This window comes from Apteryx mantelli, chromosome 2 (genome assembly GCF_036417845.1).
Source record: "Apteryx mantelli isolate bAptMan1 chromosome 2, bAptMan1.hap1, whole genome shotgun sequence".
Classification (NCBI taxonomy): Eukaryota; Metazoa; Chordata; class Aves; order Apterygiformes; family Apterygidae; genus Apteryx; species Apteryx mantelli.
The window spans coordinates 96627514-96638208 of NC_089979.1; the positions used below are offsets into that span (position 1 = coordinate 96627514).

Below are 10695 nucleotides of genomic sequence, written 5' to 3' on the forward strand. Positions count from 1 at the left end.
TATGTGTTTAATTCAGTTTAAATGTTTTGATAAAGACTGGGGTTGCTGCTCACATGCTCAGAGGTTAGCAAGTCCAAGTGCTGAAAAATGACAGCCTGACTTAGAAGGCGCATTACAATGATTCATATGGTTGGTCAGAAAGTAAAGGCATTCTTATGCCTCCTTTCACAAATCAGAAATATCAGATAAACAATATTCAGTTTAACTTCACCAGAAAACTACCTGAACACATAATAAAAAACCTAATTTTTTTACCGCAGTAATTATTTTTCATGAACTTATAAGTAAAATATTATGTAAAAATGCAACACAAACATCAAATTATAACTTAAAATGAGATTTTGGAAAGACATGAGGGAGAATATTGACGTATCTGAATCACTGCCACATGTTTTCTAAGCATTATAAATATATTACAACTGTTTCTCAAGTCGTTCAAAAATTCCAAGAGATCAAAGTTCCACATTCTCTGTTTAAGAGCTGATAATGTCACAAGCAACTAAAATGTCCTGAAAGGGAAGACTACTCCCTGGTCTGTGATTATGTAATGATTAGAATCCAAGTCTTCAGGCATATTTATCTATTGGTAATCTCAGAAAAGAGGCTGAAGACCAAGTGCGCATGCTGAGTGATCTACCCTTCCGCTTACTGTAAGTGCACAGAAGAAATAAGATAATGTCTGGATAGAGTGAAAAAAATTCACACTATTATGTGTTTAATGGCTGTTCCAGCCATTAATCCATGTGTTCTGGTGCAGTCAATCTAGTGCTCTTCTTGAACACTAAGTTATTTACTTGTCACTATTAAGCATACAATAATGATCCTAGTGCACTCTGAATATATACATTCGCCTGACTTAGCATTCCATAACCACCCATTTATTAATTGGTTAAAAGCATTCAAAGCTACAAAGCAAGCTGGCAACATGATCCTGATTCTTCATGTCCCTAGAGTACAAAACAGTGAAAATGCATTTTTTTTAGAAACTGATACTCAGTCCAGAAGAAATAGAACATTTTTTCTAAATATTTTAATGCTAACTACCTAATTCAGAACCCAAAATCTGTATTAACAGTTTCAAAATATTTTGACTGCAATAAAGTACAGCACTTTATGATGTTTCTGTATGAAGAAGGAAGATCTTGCCTAGGCGTCTCTACTTCCTATGCATATATTATTTTTGTAACAATTCCATACGAGGGACGGATTTAAGTAGAATAATGTAATGAAAACAGGATTAGGAGAACTGTGATTTTTTCTAACAGATACCTCACTTTATGAAACAGGTATTGCCATTCTGAAAATCCCCCATAATTCTCTTCATTATGATTGCAGAGTTCCCTGGGATTCATTTTTTTAAGGAAACAAACAACAACTCTAGGCCGATCTTCCCTGTATTCCCTTTCAGTACATCTGTTGTGCTCACACAACAAAACACCATGGCAGCTTGTTTTCTCCTAATTGATGTCCTCAGCAGTATTGTCCTCCATGCGCTTCCATTCAAAGCTATCTGAAAAAATACTATGACAAATCTATGTAAATATAAGCAGCCATCCTAGGATGAGAGGCCTTCATAATATTTTTGAGGGGAGCAGAGACACTACCACGAAGCAGTACAGCCTGTTATCGTTGCTTTCGGTTTGCTCCCCTCGGTTTTTGAGAATCAAAGGGGAGAAGACAGGGGCTTCCTTAAATTGCAGCCAAAAAGATTTTCAGCAGTCACTTGCTTTACTGGAGCTTGTCTTGGAAATGCACAGCAGACACTAGCATTACACAAGAAATGACTGCCATCTTCAGGAAAGGCTCAATATTGAATCAGCATGTATCCTCTGCAAACACACGCTTACTGAAGTTGTGACAAAACGAAATGCAGCTGGGGGTGGCTGATGGTGGCAACCAACTTAATAAAACCTCTGCTTCCCTCTCTAACAGGTAAAAGAAAGATTTGCCCACTGAAGCTCCGCAGGGGGGGTCCCTTTTCCCAGCCCCTCGCCGGCCCCAGGCAGCGGGTGCGGAGCAGGGCACCTCGCAAGGTGCTGGCACACACCGGGGAGAGGGACCGCATATTTAACTCTTTCCGAAGAGCGCCTCCACACCGCACCGCGCCGCTCCGCTTCGCCGCGCTCCCCGGTGGGCGGGCGCGGCCTCGCGGCCCGCGCAGCGCGCACGGCCCGACCCGGACCGGCCCCGCGCACCCCTGGGAGGGCATCCCGGCCCGCTCTTGCCTCGCAAAGCGGAGGAGAAGCCTATCAAACCCCTGCGATGTCCTTCCCCACCTTCTTAAGCTACAGCTACATCCACTGCCGTTCGCCTCCCAGCGCTGCATTTCATCAATCCGGATCGCAGCGGGTACTCATTGAAAGAGAGGGAAAATAAAGTAATTGGCCTGCTTAATAGATAGAGGCTGGGAGACGGCTACAGCCGCAACTGTGCTTAGCGAGGGACCGCCGCTGAAAGCCAGCTTTCCTCTCACTGATGCACACGCACGCCAAGGGCAGCACATCCAAACTAGGAGACAACACAGCACCCCAGCACCTGCCGGGGCCCAGGAGCCCAGGGCAGGGTGTCCGCGGGGCTGAGCGGCGGCCGCCACAGCACCGCTCCGGGTATGCGCCGCGAGCAGGATACGGCCCGTCAGCTTCGCCGCCACCCGCGCCGGGCCCCTTCGCGTCTGCCGTTTGCGCAGGGTCGTGCCGGCACCGCGAGCTCGGCCGCAGACCTTGGCCCGCGTCCGCGGTGCCCTTGCGCCCTTGCACACGCAGCGCCCGGCGCTGGGCGGGCGGTGTCCCCTCTGCGCCCGGCAGGGAGCGCGGCCCCGCGGCGGTCCCTACCTCGGTGTCGTAGAGCCGCAGGTCCAGGAAATAGGGGTTGAGCAGGGACTCGTTGCGGATCTGATCCATGGCCAGCTGCACGGCGGGCAGCACCCCCCGACCGATCTTGCTCTTCTGGTCCTCCTCGGACGGGCTGAGCGGCATCAAGCCCATGATGGAGATCGGCGTGGTGGCGTTGGGGGGCAGCCCGGCCACCCCCCGGGCGCTGCCCCGCGGCCAGCCCCAGCCCGGCGGCGCCCAGCCCAGGCACAGGAGCAGCAGCAGCATGGCAGGGCTAGAGGTGGCAGCGGCCGGTCTCCGCCGAGAGGGATGCATGCTGCCGGATGGGGGAGGAGGAGGAGGAGCAGGGGTGGTAGCGGGGGGACGGTCAGAGCGGCGGGAGACAGCCGAGCCCCTCTCACTCCGGGAGCATCCCCCGGCGACAGGAGCCGCCTCTCCCTGCTGCCCGGGAGCCCGGGGGTCTTCCCTCTCTTCCCCCCCCCCCCCGGCAATAATCCTGCTGGCAATGGCGCCTGCTCCTTCCCAGGTCTGCCAGCTGCAACCACCAGCAGTAATAAATAAATAAATAAATAACCCCTCCACACTCGCTCCCTACCACTCTCCTCTCTCTCCTCCTCTCTCTCCGACAGCACAGCAAGAGAGCGGGACCTGCCTCTGCCTCCGGGCTGCTCTCCCCCTGAAGGACGGAGGGGGGGATGCTCTCAACAGCCCCCAATGAATACCTCCCTCCTCCCCCCTTCTCCTCCAGGGGGAAAAAAAGGATGCTCCAGGAGAAAACGCCGAAGAGGAAAAAGCCCCCCCTAGGGACGGGCAGGCAGAGGAGAGGAGCGGGCCGAGCGGGGGCGGTGGTGCTAGTGCCGCATTCCTGGGAGCCGCCACCGCCCGGGCAGCGCCGCGGGCCGCGGGGGGCTCCGCGGGAGTGGGGGCTGCCTGTGACCGTCCTTCGGGGGCTGCGGAGGAGCCGGGGGCTGGGGTGGCGAGGCTGGCGCAGCCGGTGGAGGAGCAACGCGGCGGAGCGGCCGCGGATGCTCTTACGGCATCAGCGCGCAGTGCCCGCGGGTCGCAGGCCGCCTTCAGGTGAGGGCTTCGGCGCGGCCGGGGGCGGCAGTGGGGAGGTATTTGTGCAGCTCCTGCCCCTTCGCGGGCCTGCCTCCCTGTGGCGGCGCGGGGCGGCACAGTGGTGAATGCCACTGTGCGGTCCGGCTACGCGGTGCCGCACGCACCAGCGCGCGCCGGCCCCGCGCCGAGGTGCAGCCGCCCCCGCGCGGCCCTGCCCGCGCGCGCACACACACGTGCCAGGCCCACGCGTGCCAGGCCCCCCCCACAGAATGACACGCGCGGCCCTATGCAGGTGAGCGGACAGTTCCCAGCTCCCCACACACTCCCCATCACAGCCTTCCCTCCCTCACTCCCACAAGACATACGAACACGCCAGCATTGCACATCCAGTAGCGACACACACACACACACACACACACACACACACACACTCTGGGCCATGACGACTCATCAGTGCATAGAAGCTGGGCATTTTGCAAAGCAGAAATCGGAACATTTTATTTATTCCCCTGCTGCCACCGCCCCCCCTCCACCCCGCCACCCCCCCGTAGATTTCACTGGTTTGCTGGAGTGTGGCCCTGTTCATTTTTCCACACCTGCAGCTTATGACTACAAACAAATTAATGTTGCAGCAGAATTTAGAGTTCTGCAGAGATGCGAGTGGGTTGCCACAGTTCTATTACCAGCCTGGAGGAGATGAGCCCTTTCCACCCTTGTACTCACAGCATGCGGCTCTTTCCTAATTACCTCCACATCTGCACATATGTGGAGCACATCCTACTTTTGTGAAGGCCTTCTGCCTTGCTCCCAGGCATAGGTCCCCTGCTCCTGGCAAACACTTTCATCCTGCCCATCCCTGACTGTGTCTTGCAATATCCCTTAACTGCAGGACTTGAATTTAAAACCTACTGAAAAAACCCAGGAAGCAACTCAGGTCACAGCGTATTTCAAGACAGGCATATTGGGAAAAGACAAAGCATTGGTTAAGCTAGCCTTGGAACCTCACTTTTTATACATACTCATTCCATTCCTGAAGTTAATCACAGCAAAAATTTGAAGATCAATCAAATACATCTAATTTATATCACATACATGATGGTGGCATCTGTGGATGGAAAGAAATCTTGGAAAGAATGGAAAAGAACGTTGGAAAGAACGTTGGAAAGAATCTTTATACATTACTAAATTTTAAGATCACAATGATCTGACCTCAAGCTAAAAGGCCTCAACCAATAATCTCATAACTCTCATTGCCTTACAGCCTTTGGAAAGACATCCAACAGCGTTGACTTAAAGACATCAATAATGAAGAGTCCACCGCAACTCTTGATACATCCTTTCATTCATTAGTTACTTTGCTAAAATATGTATCTTACATTCAATAATAATTTGTCTTATTTCAGCTTCCAGGCACTGGTTCTCATTATGCCTTTATCAATTTAAGGGGACATACTATTACTGATCTTCTCCCATATACAGGCTAAGATTAATCACTGCATTTTGCTTTTGTAAAATAATTAGTTTTCCTCATTTTACAGATTTCAGGAATAATTCTTGGAGGCCTTTCCAAAAGCACATCATCTTCTTCCACTTTGTGAATTGTTGTCCTTTGTGCCCCTGAAACCTGTCAGCACTGGGCAACCTGTATGAACTTCAGCACCTCCCTCAGCACCAGCAGCTGCACAGGGCTGTGCAGGTTGGGATCACTAATTCCTATAGGCAAAACAGCCAATTTGTTGTCCTTGCAGGGCTGCCTTTTTTGGAGTTTATCTACATTGTGTTTTGAATCCATTCTGCCTAAAAGCATGACCTGTATCTTTGCTTTTGTGTATCTGACCTTGCATTACACTAAATCAAAATACGCACTTTTTAATTGTACTAGTGACCTGTCCAGCAGTTTCTTTGTCACCTGCAAACTTATCAGTAACTTATTTTCTTCCAGGTAATTAATAAACATTACACCCAGATCAGATCTTCCTGGAATCCTAACAGGAATATTTTAATGAGTTTCCCTGGACAGCTACTTTTTTAATCAATAGGTGCCATATTGATTTTATGTAATATTACTTTTAATCAGAATTTCAAATGCTAAATGACATTTCACCATTCTCAACCAGATCTGCAATAGATATCAAGTTTGTTTCTCAAAATCTGTTTTGCATAAAATCACACTGACTGGAATTAATGATGCTGCAATTCATTCATTCTTCATTGCTTGTATCCTGTATCATTTTATGATTTTCTCCAATACTTGGCTATCAGGACTACTTTTTGTCAGATCCCAGAAGCCCATCTAGGAAGTGGTATGTTATTCAGTTAATGTTTACCATGAGGTACAAAATCTGTTCCAAAAGCAGGTCCAGGAAACCAAGACTTACCCCTGTTTGCTGAGAAACCTAGGCACTGGAAAACATGCTCTCTGGGCTCCTTGCTACTCACTCAAGCTTGCACTGCGCTTTGTATGCTAGTAGTGTTTTGCTAGCAAGCATTGAGTTCATTGTTATCCAGACACTTTTAGCTGCAAAATTGGTTGCGACATTTTTAGAGGTGCAGGAGGGTGTCAGAGATGTGACTTTGAACTCTGAGGAAGAGGAAGGTACTGAGCCTAGTTATCCCATTTTTTGCTCATGAACTCTCTTACTTCCTATTCCTGTTCCAGTGTTCCTAACTTGAAAGATCAAATGGGATCTACCTTACTCCTTGAAATAAGGGACGTACCCTCAGGAGAATATTCCAGGCACAGGGTCTTGAGAGAGGAACCATGTTAGCCATAAAACTGAGTGCCTAAAACCTGGGGTCAGCCCTTCTGACCTTAATCTCTTTGTTTCTATGTTCTCAATCATATATGCTCTCTTATGTTCCTATATGTTCATCATATGTCCTCTGTGTTTCTATGTTCTCTTTGCTTCACAGGCACATTGTGAAAGGAGAGTAACAAACGTTTGGGAAGCACTAAGATACTATAGCATTCAAGGTCCATAAGAAAAGCTAAGAAAATAACCTTTATTTCTTCAGGCTGGGGACTTAATATGGGGAAGTAAATAAGCCATATATTGAACAGTAGGAGATTAAACAAAGTAAGTCTCTCAAAAGCCTCCCTGTATACTCAGTGACACAGCTAGGGAAAAGACAGTTTCCATATCTTTTGCAAAAAGCTTCTTTGCTCTTATCAGAATTGGGAAATTACTGCTTTTGTAGGCCCTATCCTCTGTTTACGCATAACAGATGGGACCAGGCCTTGATCAACTATAGTCAGGTAACAACTAATTTTTAATAAAAGGTCTAAAAGAGAATTGTTCCAAGCTGTTTTTTTAGAAAAATTGTTAGATACAACCTCCTGCCCAACTACCTCCTATTTTTTCTTAGAAATCCCCAGAATGTTTTGCCACCATGTAAAGTGCATCCTCTGGGATTAAATCCTCTGAAGTAACGTATGTCCTCTATCTGTTATGCATATATGCTTTATATTCTTATTCGGTGGTCTACACCAGACATCCTTTATATCCATTTCTACTTTGCTGGTTAAAATACCAGTTCATCCGCATTGTAAATCCTGTTCTCTTGGCTCTGGAATCAAATGTCTCTTCCCCTGTATGTTACCCAGTCACTTCAGCATTGCAATTACGTCAATCCTTCAATTATATTTCAGTAATAACAATTATATCAAGTATCTTCTTGTTATTTCTAATTTAGCTCAGTTATTATTCAGTCTTCTCAAAGTGTATGCATAACTAACATTTTTTTCTCCTTGTATATTCCTTGGAAGGTTTGTTTAACTCCCAGTCCATGAATTTCAGATCCAAATATCTGTATTGCTATTAGTCCTTGATCACCTTCTGTTCAGCTGCAAATTAAATACCTTCAGAGCATGGGTAAGGTCAACAAACTCTGGAAATCCTGGAAGCATTTAGAAGTATGTAATCTACAGCTACGTCATTCCTGCCAGTGCTGACTAGGACTGGTCCAAACAGGCTTTGTCTCTTTATATAAATGTGAGTGAGTAATGGATTGAAAAAAAGATTGAAAACTGTTGATCTTGGCATAGTAATTTTAGTAGTGCATATACATACCTGATTGTTTTCCTCTGCCAAGGGGAAGTGAAAGAATGCTGGACTGCTCTAATTCAAACCAAGCCACTGCTGCTGGAGTCAGCTGCTGGGGGGGAGCTCTGCTAGCTTTTTCTTCTCTCACCCCTGAAGACTTTTCTCACCTGTGTCAGCTAACTTGTCAGCACAATCAAGATTTGCCTTCTTTATGAGCTTATACAGTGCTCCCAACACTGCCAAAAAATCCTACAGTTAATAATTCATAGGCATGTATACACAACTGTGCAATCCTAATCTTACATTCTCCCTAGACATCTTTATATTAGCATATCAGAACACAGTCCAACTTCAAATTAAGCTCCAAACTTAAAGACTTTAAATAAAATAAAAGACCATAAGATTTTGAATTACTAACCCAGTAGTATCACTGTATAACTGCTAGTGTTCTCATACATAAGAAACAGGAACACAATTCCATCAGTCCCTATGTTACCAACCAACATGAATTTCTCCTTCAAGTAGATGCTATCACTCCCTATAAACATAAACAAAAATTAAACACAGTTTCCAGAGTCCTTGTTTTAGCAGAGCAAGCTAGAAATACTGCTTCCAAATCATGTTGACCTATGCGAGGACAATGATAGTTCTTCCAGAGTGTTTGTGCAAGCTATAACAGCCCTCCATCATAAGAGTTCAGCCAAGACTGCATGTAAAAAGGTTTTAGTGATTTTGTTTGTTTCTTAAAAAGAAAGTTCATATTCTGGCTTTTGTTGAAGGAAGAATCCAGTAAGTTCTTGCCTATGTTGAAGACCTGCCTTACTGAAATGAAGGGAGAACCATGGAAGAAAAAAAGAAAAAAAAACCCAGGGAAATATTAACCTAGTGAGTTCAAAGAGATAGGATAAAGAATCAGGGTCCAGACTGAAATCTGTAAAAAAGTTTTTGCTAAAGGAACACAAAAACTAAAAAAAAAAAGTCTTTTTATGACAAATGATAAAATTCCAAAAGATCAGCAAGCCTGATCAGTACTTCAGATCCCAAATTCTCATTTTTTGGATAACAGAATCAAGTAAATTTATTTAAGGGTTAAAGACTCCTTGCACACCTTGCATATTCACAAGGTGTGTTCAGCATTGGAAACAGAAAATTGAGAATTATTGTGCATGGTTTAGTTTTGTAAAATACTTTTTCTGGCTTAATCCTTTGTCTCTCAACTGTGGCAAATATGTCCCATATACAGGAAGGTCCAAGAAACATTAGAAGAGGAGGAATGGAAGGAACATGGGAGAACATGGAATTGTGCTGATCCTGTATAATGTCTAAGAAAGGGCAGGAATAATCAAATGGTTTGTATTCACAACTAGACACGGAGGAAGGAATTAAAATCCATCTGGAACATAAATTTCTTCTTCTCTACCCTAGAATTTTACACACGATAGTATGTGCTGGCACTATACATTCTTAGGACAACTCAGTCAACTGATCTCTATTCTCTGTATTTAAAAATTGCCCTTTCTTGTTTTGAGGAGCCTTATAGTACAATATGGAGGGACCATTGAGATCTCCCTGCTTGCACTGCCAGTATCCCATTATTTTAAGATAAAGTTGTCAATAAGCTTGAGGTGCAAGTTCTGGTTTTATGGGTTCCTCACAGGGTTAGTGTCAGAGAGGAAAAGAAGAGCATGGCTCTAAATAAAGGGAAGATGAGTACTAAGAAATGGGACTCTTACTAGTCCTTGTTTTGAACCATGTGGAAACTCTACCTCTATCTTTTTCAAAGAGAATCTTAGGAAGTCAGACCAGGTGGAGTATTGATTTGTGACTGTGAGTCCTCCAATTTTTCCTCTTTGAGGCACCCAGCCCCTTCTCCACTGAAGGGTCCAAATTCTGCCATCTGTTCCTCAGCAGGCAGTGCCGAACTCCCGCAAAGGGAACAGGCTGAAATTGTTCACTGGCAATCAGATGCTTGATTGAGTCCTTCGCCCTCTGAACAGGAAGCCAGGCCTTAATGCAATTTTAGTGAGCTGAGAAGAAGGAAAGGAGGGAGGTGAAAAATGAGAAACAGGTGACTCAACAGTTTAAAACATCCATTAAAGCTTGATTGTATATAATATGAACAGCAAGCTGGTGCTGTTCCTACATTCAGTGACTGCTTTTTAACTGAATATAAGTGTGTTTGTCTAGTAAATACTCAACTTGGGCCCATAGGTTTGCTACTATATGAGAAAAATGCTCAGTTTCATGCAACTATAAGCACAAAGAACCAGTACTTTCCTCAAAACAAGTGCAGAGTGGGAAGATGTATGGAAAATGATGTCCACTTATTAAATTTCACCTGCATACCATCACCTACTGATAAAATCTTGACGTTCCAAACCTAAGAACATTCTCAGAGGTCAATGAGAGTTTTGTCTGCAAGTTTAATAGCTGGGTTTTCATTAACTTATTAATGTAATTCAATCAAAAGGCATGAAGACAAAGCAGAAAAACAAAATCTTGCTGTGTTGCCGGAGTTCTAAAAACTCTCTCATGCAGACACCCAGTTTTGATTTGTGGCTCCATAAACTCAACGCAGTTGCTGCTAGCAGGTGAACAAAAGCACTAATGAGTTCAATAAAAGGAACTTGAGAGAGCATAAAATAAAGCTGTCTTTCCCCAAATGCTGCAAGGATCAGAGCCTAAGAGATCAGAGAAATGATTAAAAGAAAACCATTGACCATAAGAAAAAAAGATAGTTGTAAAGACAGTTGCCAGTCTAC

At 45.2% G+C, this 10695-nt stretch overlaps 1 protein-coding gene across 1 annotated transcript in view; it reads right to left on the reverse strand.

The window, feature by feature from the left end:
• GABBR2 (gamma-aminobutyric acid type B receptor subunit 2) overlaps positions 1–3146 on the reverse strand; it is a 470259-nt gene extending 467113 nt beyond the window's left edge. Inside the window, exon 1 of the mRNA XM_067292420.1 lies at positions 2832–3146. Coding sequence (XP_067148521.1) covers positions 2832–3146 — 315 coding nt within the window. The remainder of the gene's footprint in view (positions 1–2831) is intronic.
• Positions 3147–10695: the final 7549 nt, after the last annotated feature.